The 20,261-nt window shown below is 45.9% G+C and overlaps 2 protein-coding genes across 2 annotated transcripts in view; one reads left to right on the forward strand and one right to left on the reverse strand.

Annotated features, from left to right (window-relative positions):
- Positions 1 to 20,261, forward strand: part of LOC117346462 (cytochrome P450 4F22-like) — a 177,421-nt gene that overhangs the window by 155,851 nt on the left and 1,309 nt on the right. The window lies entirely within an intron of this gene.
- ATP13A1 (ATPase 13A1) overlaps positions 1 to 20,261 on the reverse strand; it is a 149,078-nt gene that overhangs the window by 76,456 nt on the left and 52,361 nt on the right. The window contains exons 8-10 of the mRNA XM_033916037.1: positions 18,726 to 18,855; positions 15,975 to 16,030; positions 4,051 to 4,177 (exon numbers count right to left, since the gene is read on the reverse strand). Coding sequence (XP_033771928.1) covers positions 4,051 to 4,177; positions 15,975 to 16,030; positions 18,726 to 18,855 — 313 coding nt within the window. The remainder of the gene's footprint in view (positions 1 to 4,050; positions 4,178 to 15,974; positions 16,031 to 18,725; positions 18,856 to 20,261) is intronic.

The following is a 20,261-nucleotide window of genomic DNA, read 5'->3' on the forward strand; positions in this document are numbered from 1 at the left end:
TCTGCTCACACGGCAGCCCTCTGGTCAAAGACCAGTGCCCTAACTGAGACTAGCCCTACCTGAGTACGTTCCGGTTCAGCAGGAACTTGTCTAACTTTGTCTTGAATCCCTGGAGGGTGTTCTCCCCTATGACAGACTCTGGAAGAGCGTTCCAGTTTTCTATCACTCTCTGGGTGAAGAAGAACTTCCTTACGTTCTTACAAAATCTATCCCCTTTCAATTTTAGAGAGTGTCCTCTTGTTCTCCCTACCTTGGAGAGGGTGAACAACCTGTCCTTATCTACTAAGTCTATTCCCTTCAGTACTTTGAATGTTTTGATCATGTCCCCTCTCAAACTCCTCTGTTCGAGGGAGAAAAGGCCCAATTTCTCTAATCTTTTATTGTACGGCAACTTATCCAGCCCCTTAACCATCTTAGTCACCCTTCTCTGGAACCTTTCGAGTAGTACCATGTCCTTCTTCATGTACGGTGACCAGTGCTGGACGCAGTACTCCAGGTGAGGGCGCACCATGGCCCGGTACAGCAGCATGATAACCTTCTCCGATCTATTTGTGATCCCCTTCTTTATCATTCCTAGCATTCTGTTCGCCCTTTTCGCCACCACCGCATATTGTGCGGACGGCTTCATTAACTTGTTGATCAGAACTCCCAAGTCTCTTTCCTGGGAAGTCTCTCCAAGTACTGCCCTGGACATCCTGTATTCGTGCATGAGATTTTTGTTACCGACATGCATCACTTTACACTTATAAACGTTGAACCTCATTTGCCATGTCGATGCCCATTCCTTGAGCTTGATTATGTCACGCTGCAGATCTTCGCAATCCCCCTGTGTCTTCAGTACTCTGAACAACTTCGTATTGTCTGCAAATTTAATCATCTCACTCGTCGTACCTATGTCCAGATCGTTTACAAAGACGTTGAAAAGCACGGGTCCAAGCACTGAGCTCTGCGGCACCCCACTGGTGACACTCTTCCAGTCCGAGTATTGCCCATTTATCCCCACTCTCTGTTTCCTATGCTCCAGCCAGTTTTTAATCCACGTGAGTATTTCATCCTCGATTCCATGGCTCGCAATTTTCTGAAATAGTCACTCAGCCGCTGTCATGCCCAGGGTTCGCAGCTGTGAATAGTAAGCACATGCTACGAAAGAAGCAGCTGACACTGCCTTAACTCCTAGGGCTAGGGCCTCAAATTGCCTCCTGAGGACCATATTCATTACTGTGGTTCTGTGTATTCTTCAGCACGATTCCTCCCTCACTGGGTAAGGAAATATATCTAGTCACCTGTGCTACTAGGGAGTCTACCTTTGGCATAGTAATCATTTGCTGGAACTCTTGATCCATAGGATACAGCCTAGTTATGGCTATCGTCCCTTTGAGGGAGCCTTCTGAGACCTCCAAGGGCTCTGAAACCAGGAATTTCATGTCTGGGTGCCACAGAAAGGATGCGGGCTGAGATCGGACCGCACTCAAAAGACTTAAAAGATCTCAATATGTATACTTTTGAAGAAAGGCAGGAAAGAGGAGATACAATAGAGATGTTTAAATGACATCACTGATGATGTGGCAGAGGGAAGCCCTAGTGGGGCAGGCTGCAAGCAGCCTGTTCACAGCACTGTTTCTGTTGGCCGGCCATGACTGTTGTTGCTGCTGCATTAGGAGTCCCGTAGAATGTCAGATCTCATAGTGGGAGGTCATTCGGGAGATGCTGCATATGGGGATAGGAGGAATGGAAAGCTGCTGCACAGGAGAATGGGAGGGAAGGATGGAAAGCTGTTGCTCAAGGGGATAGGAGGGAGGGATGGAAAACTGCTGCTCAGGGATGGAGGGGGATAGGAGGGTGGGATTGAAAGCTACTGCACAGGGGGATAGGAGGGATGGAAAGCTGCTGCTCATGGGGGGAGAGAGGAATAATTTGATATGGGGTGGAGGAAAGGAAGGGAAAGATGCAACAAAGAGGAAGAAAGGGGTGAGAAAGCATGTGGTGGAGGGCAGGGAGACATGCAAGAAGAGAGGGGGAGAAATGTTGGACATAGGGTGGAGGGCAGGAAGAGATGGTGTATGGGGAGAAACACTGCTTTCTTCTCCAGCCGGTGATTCCCTCTGCCGCATCATTGATGATGTCATCAGCAACGTGACACAGGGAGGACCCGGCGGGAGAAGGATGCAAAGCAGCCGGTTTAGAGTGCTGCCAACGCTGCTGTTTGGTATGTCGGTCGTCTCGCGGTGGGAGTGTCAGTGGTGTTCAGATGGGAGGGAGAGATGGAAAGATGTGAGGGTCAGCGGAGGTTCGGCTGTGAGGCAGGGGGATAGAAAGATGCTGCTCAAGGGTTCTACTGCACAGGGGGATGGGATGGAGGGACAGAAGCTGTGGAAAGGTTCTGCTGCATGGGAGGATGAGAGGGAGGGAAGGATAGAAAGATGCTGCAGAGGGAAGGAATAAGAGGAGGGGGAGGAAAGATGCTGTACATGTGGGGGAAAGAAAGGAAATAGGAAGAATTGGGGTGGAGGAGAGGAAGGGAGAGATGATCATTGTACATGAAAAAAATAAGACATCCTCCCAAAATAAGCCCTAGTGCATTTTTGTACCCCAAATTAATATAAAACAGTGTCTTATTTTCGGGGAAACACGGTAGTTGCTTTTTATCTCATGTAACTAGCAACGGTAACTAGTTACTTTTTTACAGTAACTAGCACAGCTCCATTTCGATCTTGATTTTGGTACAACCTTCCCAAAGATTCCATTGTCTAGTTTTTACATCATCTGGGAAGGTAACTGTATTGTCTTTCAAACAGGTGTAGAAGAGAATCTAAACTGTGCAATGGATGAATAAGTGTCTATTAAATGTTGGAAATGTTCTTTGATGCCAGCAACTATGAATGAATCTGTTGCAGTAACAGTAAGATGCTTAAGCAGTTGGGCACATGATGGAAGGATGCTGAAGCACAAAAGCTTCTTGTCGTCGCATCAAAAGCAGACAAGACGCAAAAATGTTCTTTTACAGTAGTTCATTTAAATCCAAAAGCGGCTTCTGCAGTTTTTTTAATCATTGAATTCAGTTGCCAATTAACTAAGATGTGTAAATTTTTTACATATTGATATTAGTCTCAAGTTTTCAGAGAATGACACATGGACAAAGTTTATTCCCATCCCGTCCCCTTAGGCACTGTCACCATCTCTACCCCACAGTTAACCATGGGTACCTGTCCCTGTGTTATTCTCTATTAGCAAGTTTCAGCAGAAGTCTTGCGAGATTGCTACAGGAACTCACGGCAGCCATTTTCAGCACAGTTAGGAACAGAGAAGGATTGCTCCTGCCCCAACTCACCACTGGACCGCCAGGGCTATAAAGTAGGCCTGGGGATGGGGTTCATCTTTTCAATGGAAAGAGTGAGTGATAAGGACTTTCCGGTTTGGGGGGGGGGAGAAGAGAGACAGCAGCAGTAGGACATTTCAGGAATGGGATGGAATGGAAGAAATGTTGGATGCCATAGAAGAGGGAGGGAGGGAGGGAGGGAGATGATTACTTGAATATAGACCATCAGTTTAAATTTGAGTTAACATTCCACCCCCCTCCTTTTTTAAGGGAAAAATGTTACCTTGATTTATATAGATGTATACATAATCAATTCCTCTCTTGCCAAGGGGCCAAAGGACCCACAGCCAGGCGCACAGAGCTAGCTGAAAGGGTGGTTCAACCTCAGGCTCCCCCTTCTATCAAATAGTGATTCTTTTAGTGGCAGTACTCTTTGGCAGTAGCTTAAAAGTGTGGTGAAAAGTATATGAATGAAATTGTAAGCTTAGCAAGGGCATGAAGGAGTAGCCTAATGGGTAAAGCAGCCGGCTGCAGACAAGAGAAGCCAGAATTCAAATTTAACCTCTCACCAATGCTCCTTGTGACCTTGGACAAGTCATCTCCCTCCCCCAGGTCAGGTACAAACAGACAATTAGCCCTTTTTGGAACAGGGAAACACCTACTGTACTTGAATGTAACCCCCTCAAGTGTCACTGAAAAGGCATAAGCTAAATTTTAAAAAATAATCACCATACCTTCGATCCAAACATAGGCAGCTGCTGCAATTGCAAAAATGAGCAGGAAAAGGATGAAGATAAATGTTTCGAGGTTGTTAGCCGTCACCCTCTTCACCCCGAACAGGATTGTCCTCAGCAATTTACCCTACGAGATAAATAATCCTTTACACACAGTAGACCCTATTATGCAAATTTCAGACTTATGCTATTTAAATAAATGGACTGAGCTCTGAAACTGCTGCCTTCAGGCTTTAGAGCTCCTGTTGTCATTTCATAGTCACCCTGCCTATTTGTGCATTTAGAAGAGAGGTGACCCATTGAAACTTCTCCTAAATTTTAGTCAATTATGCTCTCAAGGTTTGCCAAAACAAAATCCAAAAATCCACCTTTTTGATAAGAGTTTTCAGTCCATAACCCTAATCCCCACTGCCCACCAACCCAGCCAACAGATTAACCGTTCCCCTTAACTGTATCCATGACATCCTGTTTATCTGCCTTGTCTGTTTAGATTGTAAGCTCTTTTGAGCAGGGACTGTCTTCTTTGCGACTCTGTACAGTGCTGCGCACGTCTGGTAGCGCAATAGAAATAATTAACAGTAGTAGTAGTTCACAGCTTTATTTTTTTTTTTTTTCCAAATGTTTATTCATTTTCATTTCTTACAAGTGTACAATAAAATATTGTTCTTCTTTTTTTTTTTTTTAATTCTTTATTCCTTTTTAATCATTAAACAAGTGAACAAGAAAAACCATACATAGTCTCAGAAACAACACTTGATAAATCCATCAAGACAATAACAATTGTATATATATATATATATAAACCCATAACCCACCCTCCCTCCCAACACTATTTTTCAGCTTTATTAAAAGAGCTGTTTATTTTGGAATTCTAATTTATGAATAATTTTTTTTTTTTTTTTCCTAAAAATATTGGTACTGAAAGTAGCATACTGATTTTATTTTAGAATCTTTTTGTAAATTTATTATTTTTCTGTTGACAAAAAGAATTGAATTAGGCACACAAGTGGATGATATTAGCAGATGGTGCAGAGGGGGAAGTGAGGTCACCGATTCGGGTGGTCACTCTGGAGTGAAGCTACAGACTTCTCTCTCCGCAGTGCAATGTCCACGAGGTGCAGAGCTGGAATGGGTCCGCTGAAAACACCCAGCCCCTCTAAGGGTCCCAAGATAGCATTCTGTGGAGGCAGAATATCGGGAGGGCCGTGGTGGAGGCCCGAATGGTAGTCCCAATGCATTGTCAAACTGTGATTTATTGGAGCACTTGCCAATCTTAAGACTGAGGTGCAATCTATCAGACTGGATATTAAGCACGTAGCAGCTGAGATCAAATGATTTGAATGAGATCGCAAAATGGCAAGACGAGGCAGAGGTGCATAAGGACACTGACGGAAAAATTAGATGACACTTGTCAAAAGGTGGACACATTGCAGAAAGGAGAACTGGAAATCTAGGATAAACTAAAAGATCTGGAGAACCGCTTCAGAAGGTGTAAATCTATGCCTCTGGGGCATTCTGGAAGAAGTGTTCTGTGATCCTCAGAGTTGCTCAGGACATTTGCTTAGATTTACTGCAACAAGCCTGGGGTAATGACTTGGTTTCCACAGTTCTTATCAAAAAAGCACATAGAGTGCTACGCAAACTGATCAATAATAAACCTAGAGACATTGAGCTAGATACACTAAAGTCAGTGACTGTCATTAAACCAATTATGACTGCTTTAGCGACAATAGCATTTGCCAACCCGAAGCACAAAACGGCTCACTGCGTGTTCTTCCCCTCGATCGCCCAAGCAAATTATCTATTTAATATTAAAACCCCATGCAAACTACCCGAGCGATTGATGCACTAATATTGCTTAGTGATGCACAAAAAACAGATGATCAAAAAAAGTGACTGGCCAAGACCAGTCGCTTGCCTGTCTTATGGCACTTTTTTTAATGGGCACAGATGCTGTGTATATATTATACATGCACAATATCTGCCCCATTATAAATAAATAAATAAGCACCCCATCCCACCAATGACGGCCCTCCCCAAAGTCTTCCTGATGAACCAACACTGGGGACTGACCTCTCCCCTCCCAGTGCCAGTGAAAATCAAAAAGAAGGATGCCCACTCCCTCCTGCCTTGCCGACCCCCCTCTCATGCAAGAAAAAAAATTGGCAGGAAGGATGCCTACTCCCTCCTGCCAATGGAGAGTCATCCCCCCACTGCCAGGCGCCACCCCACAATCAACCCCTACCCTCCCCCCCCTCAAAAAAAGCAGGAGAGATGCCCACTGGACCATCCCCAGACCCCTTCAGTACCATTATCTGAAAAGAGCAGGAGGGAGGCAGCTCCAAGGCCCACCAATCCAAAATGGCAGGCCTTCTCCGCCTTAGTGCATCATGTGATGCACAGGGAGGGACCTAAAGCCCAGACTGTCTCAGATGCCTAAGGTCCCTTCCAAGGTCAATCAGGGCCTTAGGCTTCTCCCTCTGTATCCTTAGGAGGGGTCTTTGGCGTCTGAACCAATCAGGGCCTTTGGCCCTCCTCATGCATCACATGATGCACCAAGGAGGGGAAGGCCCGCCATTTTGGATACTATTTAGTGCATCTAGCTCATTGTGTTTTGCTTCAATAGCTTCTCAATCATGGAGGACATTTTTCATGCTGCTAGGAAACTGGCAAATTACACATGGGTGGGGTTATGGGTGGAAGTCTCCAAGACCTCTCGGTGGCAACACTGAAACGTGTCTAGATCCAGAGTGCCTAACTGAAGAAGAGCTTTGATGTATCGAAGACGAGCATCGATGCACAGTGATGATGCTTTGATGTAAATCTTTGTTGTGACGTTGGGGATCGATGCTTTGATGGTGAGCACCGATGTTTACTAGCAGATTGGTGCAATGTAGACTGACGCCATGACGGAGATCTGGATTCGGTACCTTGCGGCCTCGAGGTGCTATGCTTAGGCTGGCTACTACCGAGGGAGTCAATGTTAACAGCAGTGTTGCATGAAACTTAAACATGTCACTGATCTCTCTTTCTTCGAAAGAGCTCAATAAGTTGCCCTTTAAAGAGCTGCATCAGTACCCTTGGCTCAAGAGCCAGTACTATCGATATGGCAGAGTCTCTAGGACCTCGGAGAGGATGCAGCCCTGAAGGAGACACCGCTTGCAGAGATGGAGAGCTGTGGCGTTACTTTTTAGCCTCCATTGAGGGACTCGATGCTGTCGAGGCCTGCGACATTGGTTGGGAAGAGGATGGCTTCTTAGCTGGCTTATTCCAATGCCAATGTCGATGCTGGTACCATCGGTACCGCCGGTTCAGAATGTTTCCCGTTGTCCATAGCCAAACCGAAGAGCTTCTCCTGTTGAATTCGATGAGCTTTTAAGGATTGCTTCTGCAAGGTAGAACAACGCAGGCAGGAATCCACTCGATGTTCTGGGTCTAAACACTGAAAAACACCACTGTGTGGGTTAGTTATGGAGATAGGCCACCAGCACCGACAGCACTTTTTGAAGCCTGTCAACGGTTTCAACATGGATGGAAATATGGCATCAGCAAGGTTAAACTCAATGATTAAACTTGAAAATAAACCAAAGGCAGAAAACACCTCACACAAAGGCAATGAAAGCCCTCACAAGGGCAGGAGCCCAAGTGAGGGAAAAAGAAATTAAATTAAATCATTACTATTATTATTATTTTTTAATGAAGAAAAAAGAAACAGAAAACAAAGGCCAAGATTAGAAACAAATGTGGGTTTGAAGGCACACCAGTCAGACAAAGTCCAGAAACACACTTTGTTCTATAGAGAACTAAGAACTGAGGAACCACGAGCCTATATCGGGCAGGAAGGCAATCAGGCATGCACAGTGCGGGCAGTCTTGAAGTTTCTTAAAACTTAACGTGACAGTTCACTTTTAACGCTGTTCATACCGGGCTCCATGGATAAGATCACCCACTTGTGAGAATATGCTGGCTGCTTATCCTAGGATAATTTCCTTATTCGAGAGGTTTTAATATTTGAAAAATAATTCTTCTTGGCTTTGTATAGTTGAGAGATGTACAATTTTTGTTGGGTTTTATAGGAGTTGCACTCTACTCTGCAAACTTGCCGTAACTGCAGACATCGGTGATATCACGGTTAACATTGATGAGAGGAGGGTTGAACATACTTTAAAAAAGGAGCAATCAAATCCAATGCTATACAAAGTACTGGATTCCAACATTCTTTTTGATCATCTTCCAAGTTCAGGTTAGATCTGAAAAATTAGCAGGAAAAGAAGAACTAATTGAAGGACAAGAGAGGATCCAAACAATGGCGTTTTCTTGTCCAATAACCAGTGGATAAAGAAACCGATAGAGGTGTAGAGAAAGGTGAGGAGAAAGGTAAAAGATAATGACCAATCCAGTCCATACCATACATTTTCTTCTATACTGTAAGTTTTGGCAGGGATTCAATGCGGTTTACAATAAGATTTCTAGACCGTGATCATGAACAATGAGATATAGATAGAGGAGGTAGAGTGCCTTTGCATTTTGAGCTATAGGTTCGCTGAGAAGAAATGAGTCTTTAGCATTTTCCTAAAGTTGTAATGTAATGGGTGACGCAGGTGCTGTGGGAGGCCATTACAAATTTTGGGCACTTGGAATGCAAAAATGAATTCATATAGTTTCTTTCGGAGAACCTGTGATGGTGAGGGGAAGGCCAACTTAAAACACTGCATCGGTCTCAAGTTGAGAAAAGAGTTTGTGACCACGGTGTCTTTGATTAGTCCTTTGGAGTTCTCCTCATAGATGGCCTTGTGGACCATACATGCTATTTTATAATTAATTTTTTTTCCTTATGGGTAGCCAGTGTAGTTCCCTTAATAGTGGGGTAATTCTCTGAAATTTGCTTCGCCAGATTAGTCTGGCAGCCATATTTTGGAGTAGCTGCAATCTTCTGGAAAATTACCAAATTTAGGGTATGCTTTCTCAATGCGTTGCTGAGCTAACCAATTGTGGAAGATCCAGATCTGTAAGAAACACATTTTTTAAATTTTGATTTGCGTAAAGCAATATTTTATTCTTTTGTTAACATTAAATATGTATGTAGATGCCTTCCTCTGATGCTATGTGGAAAGGAGATGTTTAATGAGGAATCTGAACTATGAATAATGCTCTTGATTCATTAACGATTGATGATATGTAATCCTACTGTCGCTCCCTGCTATTTTTAGTGGGTTAAATGTATGTACTGAAAGTACTGTTATATGTTGCTCTTTGAATCATTGTGAATGTTTTATGCTATAAACCGCTTAGTTATAGGCGGTTAAGAAACTTTAGAAATAAATTTTAAAAATGTCTACCCAAAGACCTAAAATATATCCAGTGCAGAACTGTGTCTGATCCGTCCTTGATATTTTAACTATGAATACCTCCCTTTTTTTTTTCTTTTTAAAATTTAGTACTGTGAGGGGGCGTGGCCGTGCCGAGAGCAGGGAAGACGCGTTTTCCTTGAGCTCCGCTGCTCTTCCCCTGCCTCGGCCTCCCGGATCCAGACTCAGCGAAAAAAAATCGCCACCAAGCATTTTCTCCCGACTCCTTGGGGCTTTATGGACAAATTTATTCTAAAAGGGAGCGGAGACATGGCGGCGAAGGCGGGTAAAAAGGAGCGCGAACGACTGAAATCGGGGTCGGGCACTGAAGGCAAGATGGCCGGCTCGGGAGACGCTGCTGATTCAGCGGGGGCGGACATGATAGCGCGCCTCACGGAGGCAGTCGTGCTGGCGCTGGGGACGCGCCTGGATAAAGTACACGAGTCCATAGCAACCCTCTCTACCTCGGTGGCTGAGTTTAACAACCGCGTTTCTGAAGCTGAGCAGAGGATCAGCACTGCAGAGGACACCATTACTTTTATGCAGGCAGAGATACAGCAACTCCAGCGTAAAGTGGGGCAATGTGAGGAGAAGATGGAGGATCTGGAGAATCGCTCCAGACGAAATAATCTGCGCCTGGTGGGGGTCCCTGAAACTATATCGGATGGAGATCTCCTGCCTACCCTTGAAGCATGGCTGATGACTGAGCTGCTGGCTACGCGGGGCCTGGGTCCCTTGCGTATAGAACGGGCACATCGGCTGGGCAGGAGGCAGGAGAGCTCGACCAGGCCGCGTGTGGTAATCCTCCGCATCCTCAATTTTGCTATCAAAGATCTTCTGCTTCGCACCTATCGCCAGAAAAAGGATTTACAGTTCCAGAACCAGCGTATCCTGATGTTCCAGGATTATTCTGCACAGGTGGCATCTCTCCGCCGAGGCTACTCGACTGTCTGCAAGCAACTCACCGAGAAAAAGCTGCGCTTCACTTTGCAATATCCAGCCAAGCTCCGGGTGCTTCATGGGGGTCAACCCTTCCTCTTTGAAACCAGTGAGGCTGCCCGGGCTCAGGTTCTTCTGTGGTATCCTGATCTGGAGCCGAGCACTTGAGGGCCCCTGACAGTGGCTGGAGGTTCCTGTCTGCTATGAGTGGGGGAGCGCCCGTGGGATCCTGGTGGTGCTCCCCTTGAGACATGATGGCTCATATTATGTTGACTATCTTTGTTTAGTGGCTCCTCCCTGGGGGTCACTTTGGTTTGTTCTGGACACTGTTCTCTGGCTTTTTGAGCTAGATTGTTGTTGTGTCCTGCAGGGGTGAGACTTTGCGATTTGTTCTTCCTTTAGATGCTCTTTCCCTAAGGGGTCCTGCCGTTGTTGATGGTATTTGCCCCTTGGCTTTTGCCTTTTCTCCTTCTTGTTTTGTACTGCTTGGTATATGTATGGGAGGTTGAGGGGGGGAGGGACTTTGGGCCCTTGGTGTACCCTCTTCTGGAGTGGTGGGCTGGGGTATCAGAGGGGGTATGGGAGGGGGATGTCGGGTTTGGGAGGAGGGGTAGGGAGGGTGGGAGGGGGAGTTGGGCTAGGGTGGGGTGGGGGGGGTATGGGAGGGGGGAGTTGGGGTTGAAGAGGGATAGTGGTTGGAGGGGTGGGGGACTTGGATCGGTGTGGTTGATGGTGGGAGATCTGTGTGTGCGTGCTGGATGGGTGGCTGTCGGGAGGAGGGCTGGGACTCTCGGCAGGAGTTTTCTACTCATTTATTTTGTAGACCATGTTGGTTTTCTTCTGAATGACGCCTAAGAGAGGAGTGCGATGTGTGACGTGGAATGTGTCGGGTATTAACTCTCCGATAAAGAGAACCAAGATTTTGCAGCACTTAGCCCGGCATCGGGCAGATATAGTGGGCCTGCAGGAGACTAAGCTTTCAGAGAAAGAACACGGTAAGCTGAGGCAGTCCTGGGTGGGACAATGTTATTCTGCTTCTTCTTCTAAGGCTAAGGCCGGGGTGGCTCTCCTGCTACATAAGTCTATCCCTTTTGTTCACTCTCGGGTCCTGTCTGACCCGGAGGGTCACTATGTTCTGGTCCAGGGTACATTGTACCAGCGCCCGGTACTCTTACTGTCAGTGTATGCTCCCAATGCTGCCCAACGGTCTTTTTATAAGAAGCTTCTGGGGGTGATCCTGTCGGTGTCCTTGTTACCTGGGACTCATTTGATTATCCTGGGGGATTTCAACTCTATTCTGGATCCTGTCCTGGATTCTTCTAGGGGGCCCTCTCGTTCCTCTGGGAGGTCGGATAACGGGCTAAGTGCTTGGCTGCAGGCTTTGGATGTGGTAGATGTCTGGAGAACCCTTCATCCTGGAGAGAGGGATTTTACTCATACTTCCAAAGTGCATGATTCCTCTTCTAGGATAGACTATGTTTTTCTCTCCCGCTCCTCCTTCTATGCAGTCCATCAAGCTGAGATTGGGGTGTTGGCTATTTCTGATCATACTATGGTTTGGATGGACCTTGGTCTTGCTGATGGGTCCTCTGCTGGGGGTGGGCGCTGGCGTTTTCCGATAGCACTTTATTCTGACCCTGATTTTAAACAGTATCTAGAAGTGCAGTGGAGGGAGTATGTTGAGTTCAATGGGGTGCATGCGGAGGACGGAGCTCTTTTTTGGGAGGCAGCCAAGGTGGTGCTTCGTGGAGCTGTGATAGCCTACTGTGCCCGACGGAAGAAACGGATGGCGGCAAAGATATTAGCTCTCGAGCGTAAAGTGCGGGAGGGCAGGCTTCTAGTATTGCATTCTCCCACTCTATCCCACAGACATGAGTTTCAGGCGGCCCAGGCGGCGCTCCATGCCCTCTTACATGAACGGGCGCACAAGTCGCTCTTCTATTATAAATATCGCCTTCATAGGTTTGGTAATCGCCCGGGTAGAATGTTAGCGCAGTTGACTAGGGCGCGGAGGGGGTCCTCGTCCATCACCTCACTTCGAGGAGCTGGGGGGCAGCTGGTCACAGCCCAGCCTCAACTTGAACAGCTTTTTGTTTCTTTTTACAGCTCTCTTTACTCGGCGGAGGTGGTGGACCGGGACTCTGCGATTCAGGCGTACTTTGACTCACTGCCCTTGCCTCGGCTCTCGGAGGCCGACAGTGCGAACTTGGTCTCCCCTATTACTGGGGAGGAGGTCTTGGGGGTTATTAAAACCTTGCCTCTCTGCAAATCCCCGGGTCCGGATGGCTTTGGCGGGGAATTTTATCGTCTCTTGCAGGGGTTTGTGGCGGATCCGTTGAGGCGGTATTATGAGCGAGCGGTGGAGGGGGGGTCCTTCCCTCCTGGTTCGAATCAGGCGCTGATAACTGTGCTGCCTAAACCGGGGAAGGACCCTCTCTTGGTGGGGTCTTATAGGCCCATTTCGCTTATCAACGTAGATCTTAAAATTCTGGCCCGGCTGCTGGCTAATCGGTTGGCCCCGCTTGTCCCTTCACTGGTGGGACTGGACCAGGTGGGGTTTGTGAAGGGCCGTCAGGCAGGTCATAATGTTCGGAAGCTTCTACTGGCTCTGGCCCACTGTGACTCTCGGTGTCAGCCTACCTTGGCCATTAGTTTTGATTCTGAAAAAGCCTTTGACAGGGTCGAGTGGGCTTTCCTCTTCCCATTGTTACTCCGCTATGGGGTGACTGGCTATTATCTGAACGCTCTTCGTGCTCTATACTCTAACCCCGAGGCTGCTGTGATTGTCAATGGGGTAGCTTCCCCGGTTTTTTCCCTGCGGCGGGGTACCCGGCAGGGCTGCCCCCTGTCTCCTTTGCTTTATATTTTATTTTTGGAACCTCTGTTGCTTTGTATCCGCACTCATCCGTTGCTTGAGGGCGTGGAGGTGGGAGCCTCCTCCCTGCGTAGTTTGGCCTTTGCGGATGACATCATGATTCTTTTGTCCGACCCGGTCTCGCACCTTTCTTTGTTGCTGGAGTTGTTTCGGCAGTTTGGAGAGCTCTCGGGCCTCAAACTCAATGTATCTAAATCGGAAGCTCTCCCCCTTCATCTGCGTGTCTCTCACCTGTGGTCGGACTTTCCTTTGAAGGAGGCTTCGGCTCAGGTGAAATACTTGGGGGTTCTTATTCCCTCCACCTTGACGCGCCTTTATGAGATTAATGTACGACCTATGCTTCGGTCTTCTGTTGAGAGTCTGCGCTTATGGGGGGCTCTGCCGGTTTCCCTTGCGGGCCGCGTCTTTTTATATAATATGATGATTGTGCCGCGGTGGCTCTACTTGTTGCAGACTTTACCAATTTGGTTGAGACATAGGGATTTGGAGGAGCTGTACCGGGCTTTGCGGACTTTCCTGTGGCGGGGAGGGCGTCCTCGCCTGCCCCTTCGCGTTCTGATGCTGCCAGAGGCGCAGGGGGGGTTCGGTCTTCTAGATCTTCGCGCTTATAACTTGGCATGTGGCTTACGCCAGATTCGGGATTGGTGTCTGGAGAGTTCCTCCTCTTTGACCTTCTCTGTGGACAGGGACTTCCTGTCCCCTGTCTCGGGATTGTTCTTGTTGCATGCTCCGTCGGTTCGGTTAGACTCTTTCCAGAGGGGCCATGTGGTGTGGTCATACATGAGATGTATCTGGAAACAGCTGTGCCACCGCTTGGGGGTCAATTATAGTGCAACACCAATGTTGCCCTTAGTGGGCAACGCGCAGTTCGGTCCTGGAAGTGACAGCCGAGTATTCCGGATTTGGCATGCTCATGGGATCCATAGAGTGGGAGATGTGCTCACTGAGAGGGGGATTCTTCTTTCTCCTGCTGAGTTGGCGTCCCTCTACGGTTTGGATCATGTGGATACATTTGGTTATTTACAGCTGAGTCATTATGTTCGCAGTCTCGGAGAGCCGTCCTTGCGGTACTCGGTGGCGCGGGGTCTTGGCTTGAGTTTGGGTTTGTGGGAGGATCCGGCTCCGCGCCTGCGTTACTTTGTTACTGCGCTATTGTCACCTTTGTCAACCGAGAGGGCGGACATGTTGGCTGGGGCGTGGAGCGCTGACCTGGGGTGCACTATCCTGTCCTCCTTGATTTCTCGTTGCTTTGTCTTCCTGCGTGCCCTCTCCTGCAATATGCTCCATAGGGAGCAGGAATATAAATTCCTCCACAGAGCGTTTATTTCCCCACAGAGGGCTTATCGAGCGGGCTTTGCAGCTCAGGCCTGTTGTCCCAAGTGCCCTGTGAGTCCTGCTACCCTGGGACATATGTTCTGGGATTGTCCCCGGATACGGGCTTTCTGGCTGCGAGTGTGGACCTTTTTGTCTTCTATCTCTCCTCCGTTGCCTGCATGCACCCCTTCTATAGTCCTTTTTTATGATGGAGCGGCTCTCTCTCGTTGCTCCGTTGGGCAGCGGATGTTGGTGTTTAAGGCCCTCCTTTTAGCCAAGAAGGCCATTTTGATTTCATGGCGGGCTCCCCAAGCTCCCTCTTTTTCTAAGTGGCACTTGTCCCTATATGACTTAGCGCTTCTGGAGCGCAGGATGGTAGGGAGACAGGACGAGGGCCGGTGGGCCACATTTCAGGGTGTGTGGGAGGGGTACTGGTTGTCTCTTCCGCACAGGGAGCGGAGTATGCTGTTGAATTGCTAACCCTGTCAGTTGTGGTGATGTGGGAGGGAGTTGGGTGCTGCAGTTTTCTCTGTGTAGTCTGCCTTCGTCTTTCTTTCCTCTTGGTCTTGTTCCACCTTTCTTTCTTTCCTTTTGGCCTGTTTTCTTTGTGGTCATCTTTTTTTTTTTTTCTTGTCTTCCCATCTAATCACACGGGTCTGGGTTTGGGGGGGTATCTTTGGGGGAGTGGGGGGTTGGGGGTTTGGGAAGTGTGGGGGGGGGGGGGGTATTCTGGTAAAACCATGTATTGGGCACTCTAGCATTTTTGCCTGGGCGCTCTCCTGTTGTATTGTTTCTGAGTTCCTTGGCTGCCTTGTTTTAGCACTTTACCGGGAGCTGCGGCCGTATGCTTCTTTTTCTTGTTCTGTACGTTGCTGAATTTGCTCAATAAAGAAATATTATAAATCAAAAAAAAAATTTAGTACTGTAAACTGTCTAGGTCAGGGCTGCCCAATTCCGGTCCTCGAGATCTACTGGCAGGCCAGGTTTTCAGGATCTAGAAACATGACGGCAGATAAAGGCCAAATGGCCCATCTAGTCTGCCCATCCACAGTAACCATGATCTCTTTCTCTCTCTCAGAGATCCCACGTGCCTATCCCACAATGAACACGTATGAGAGAGATTTGCATACCAAGAAGGCAAATCTCTCTCATGCATATTCGTTGTGGATATCCTGAAAACCTGGCCTGCCAGTAGATCTCGAGGACCGGAATTGGGCATATCAAGTATGAAATAAACTTGGAAACTTGAGTACATTTCTGAAGTTGTTCCTCAAGAGTATAAAGGCAGAAACACCTCTTCTCTCCTGTGTATTTTATAATTTTCAGAGCTGCTACAAGATTCTTATTAAAAATTTTGAATACAAGACAAAGCAAAGCTCTCGTTCTCAAGTGATCCTGCAACACATTGTTTAAAAAAAGATTACATTAAAGAAATTCATTGTTCTTACCTGAGAGGTATTGAAGCCAGTTCGTAAAACATATGCCACACATCCGTTGTCAACAGCTGTACAATGAAAAGAGAAAATTAGCCTAAGTACATGATTTCAAATCACAAGATTGCATTCTTTTCACACCCTACTTTATTTACACACACTTTGCTTTACTACTAGGAAACCTACTCAGGGGGGGAGGGAGGATTTAGGGAGGAAACTTTATAATTATAATTATGTTTATAATAATAGTATAATATATTTTATATAGAATAAATGATGGGTTTTTATCTTTGTTGGTCTATTAGATTATATGTGTTAGATTTTAAGTGCTATATTGGAATCAATTTATGATATATTGATGTGCACTTGTTGTTTGATTTTAAAATGAATAAAGAATTGGGGAAAAAAAACAAGGAAACCCAAGATGAGAAAAACCTAAATAAAATAATCTAAAACCTAATGTACAAAAATGAACAAATACTGCAATAAACCAACCAAAACTAGAACCCTATGACATAGAACATCACACTAGAATTTTTCCAGGGACCAGTCTAATGCATGCAGCCTGTATTAGGGTTACAGCCTTTTCAAATATGGCACTTATATGCTGGAATAAGTTGTTGAGTAAATTCACAGCTGTTCTAATTATCTGTAATTTAGGAAAGCTGTGAAGACAGCACAGTTAAGTATAGTAACAGATGTTATCCAGGGACAGCAGGCAGATATTCTCACATGTGGGTGACGTCATCCATGGAGCCCCGGTACAGACGTCTGCTAAAGTGTACGTACACTTTTAAGAACTTTAGAAAGTTTGCAACTGAATGCACCACGCATACGCGAGTGCCTTCTCGCCCGACGTAGGCACGTGGTTCCTCAGTTCAGTAAGCCAACTAAGAAGCCAACCAGGGGCGGTGGGTGGGTTGTGAGAATATCTGTCTGCTGTTCCTGGATAACACCTGTTATGGTAAGTAACTGTGCTTTATCCCAGGACAAGCAGGCAGCATATTCTCACATGTGGGTGACCTCCAAGCTAACCAGAATGGGCTGGTGGGAGAGTTGGCCTTTAGGAAAATAAGTTTTGTAATACTGCTTGGCCAAAGCGTACATTCCATCTGGAATAATATTCCAGACAATAATGTAATGTAATGTAATTTATTTCTTATATACCGCTACATCCGTTAAGTTCTAAGCGGTTTACAGAAAATATACATTAAAATTATAAGAAAGAAAGGTACTTAGAAATTTCCCTTACTGTCCCGAAGGCTCACAATCTAACTAAAGTACCTAGAGAGTAATAGAGAAGTGAGAAGTAGATATAGAGGAAAAATAATTAAGTAAACATTCTAACAAGACTGTTTTGAACTAAGTACAGAAGGAGGAATCGTTGGACAAAAGAATTCTGGTGAATTTTAAATAATAGAAATAGAACAAAACAAAAACAAGTGGCAAAACAATGAATAAGATTAAAAATAATTCATAAACTGGAAAAAATAAAACATTATTTTCAATCCATTGTTTCAGCTTCGGTGATGAAGTGGAGCAAGTAAGATTTGGAGGAATGATGACGTTCCCAAAGAAAGGCTGGAACCAGGTGCGCAGGAGACAAGCGGAGTCGGCGAAGAGGACCGCAACGACCAAGAGGCGCCAAGGCTGGACATTAGGGGCGAGTTCTCCACTTCAGTACGATCTGTCAGGCACATCCAGACAGTGGGTCTCCCTCCAGCTCCTCCAATTGCAGGCCGTCGATCGCAGTGCGGCATCTGCGCTGCTCTTGCATCAGTGATGTGAAGTGAAGGTATGAACCAAAGACCAAGTAGCAGCTTTGCAGATTTCAACAATAGGAGTAGAGCGGAGAAAAGCTACTGAAGTTACCATAGCTCGAACTTATGGGCTTTGACCCAACTGTCCGGTTGCAGCCCAGCCTGAGCATAACAAAAATAGATGCAAGCAACCAACCAACTGGAGAGCGTCCTCTTGGAAACAGGATGCTCCAACTTGTTTGGATCGAAAAAGAGAAAAAGCTGGGGAGATGATCTATGTGATTTAGTTCTTTGCAAATAGTAAGCCAATGCTCATTTGCAGTCCAGAGTATGAAGAGCCTGTTCTCCAGGATGAGAATGAGGCTTGGGAAAGAATACTGGAAGAACAATGGATTGATTGAGATGAAATTCAGTGACGACTTTTGGTAAGAATTTTGGATGAGCGCGAAGCACAACCTTGTCATGGTGGAACACTGTAAATAGTGAATCCGCCACTAATACCCAGACAGGTTTTCAGAATATTGAATATGTATGAGTTGAATTTGCATGCAATGGAGGCAGATTATCCAGGAAGTGGATATCCTAAAAGCCAAACTGGCAGGATGTGTTCAAAGGCAGGAGAGGGGACATATGATAGAGATGTTTAAATCCCTATGTGGCATAAATGTGCATGAGTTGAGTCTCTTTCATTTGAAAGGAAGCTCTGGAAAGAGAGGGCATAGGATGAAGTTAAGAGGTGATCGGCTCCGGAGTAATCTAAGGAAATACTTTTTTACAGAAAGGGTGGTAGGTGCGTGGAACAGTCTCTCGGAAGAGGTGATGGAGACAGAGACTGTGTCTGAATTCAAGAAATTGTGGGATAGGCACGTGGGATCTCTTAGACAGAGGAAAAAATGATGGTTACTGCGGATCGGCAGACTGGATGGGCCATTTGGCCTTTATCTGCCGTCATGTTTCTATGTTTCTATGAGTAGTACTACTCTAAAGTAAATTGACAGGTACTCACATTTCAGCCCAGTGCTGGCTTTCTGAGGTGGAGTATGCTGAACAACTTTGGTCCCCCCAAATATGATGTGCAGCTTGGAGTCTGTCTGCATGTCCAGCACATGTGTAGGATCAAGATCTTCAACTGGTTCCTGAAACACAAAGTGCACAACTCAAAAGAGCTCAATTCAGTCTTTTTTTTTTTTTTTTTTAAGCTACTCATTGAACTAACAATCCCTAGTGATGTCTCATTATTAATTTTTGTAACCTTGTTTTAACCCTATATGTACTTTGTATAATCTTTTTATTATTGTACACCGCTTAGAAGTCTGATTACTAACATAACATAGTAACATAGTAGATGACACAGATAAAGACCCGAACGGTCCATCCAGTCTGCCCAACCTGATTCAATTTAAATTTTTTTCTTCTTAGCTATTTCTGGGCAAGAATCCAAAGCTCTACCCAGTGCTGTGCTTGGGTTCCCACTGCCGAAATCTCCGTTAAAACCTACTCCATCCCATCTAAACCCTCCCAGCCACTGAAGTCCTCCCCAGCCTATCCTCCCCCAAACGGCCATACGCAAACACAGACCGTGCAAGTCTGCCCAGTACTGGCCTTAGTTCAATATTTAATATTATTTTCTGATTCTAGATCCTCTGTGTTCATCCCACGCTTAAAATTTTTAAAAATAAACTTGAAACTAATATTCACTAACAACCACTCTCTCAGACAAAAAGTTCATTAATTACAAACAGTGCAGGCTATAATATGCCTATTTATTTTCAAATGTATAGCTCATTATTGCCTAATGATCAAAAGGACAAACATACACAATAAAAAATCTATAGCCTTAAGGCTGTGATACTAGCATGGGAGTTGAATTCATCACAAGGCTCAAACTCCTTGCAAACTGGTCAGTGCTGGCTCTAAGAAAGTTTCCAAGAGTGGCAGCTAGCAAGGAGTGAGCGGGGTGGGTGCCCAGTTCAAACCTGCTAGTATGACTGAAGCTGGCTAGCTGGTGAGAATGGGATTTGCAGCTGACTGGAAGAAGACTGACTAGCTGTGTGGCTGAGGAGAGATGGTTGGAGGGGTGAGGAAGACTGGTACGATTTGATGAGATAAGACTGGTGAAGATAAAGGGAGTGGAGAAAGAGGGAGACTGTTGTAGACAAAGGGACAGTGTGAAGGCAGGGTATGAAAACCGAGAGGAAAGGAAGAATTACTGCTGGGGACAGAGTGAGAGAATGGAAGAGACTGGGTGAGGCTAGAGAGCGAGACTGGCAGGGACCCAGACCCCAGTAGCAGATGAAGCTCCCAACTGAATAGGAAGTCACATACATAAGCAACTATCAAATGTAAGCAAAAACAATAATATACTGTATTAGCACAGTATATAATTGCAGATAAAGACTGTCATAGCCCATTCAGACTGTCCAGAAAGGTGGCCAGGGTTGCATCCACAGCTCCATGCAGGTTATCCCTTTCAATATTCTCTCTCTCCTTTTTATTTGCAAGAACTATTTGTTTTGGTTTTTTCACTTTGAGTGAAAATACT

Source organism: Geotrypetes seraphini, chromosome 12, assembly GCF_902459505.1.
Source record: "Geotrypetes seraphini chromosome 12, aGeoSer1.1, whole genome shotgun sequence".
In the NCBI taxonomy this organism is placed as follows: Eukaryota; Metazoa; Chordata; class Amphibia; order Gymnophiona; family Dermophiidae; genus Geotrypetes; species Geotrypetes seraphini.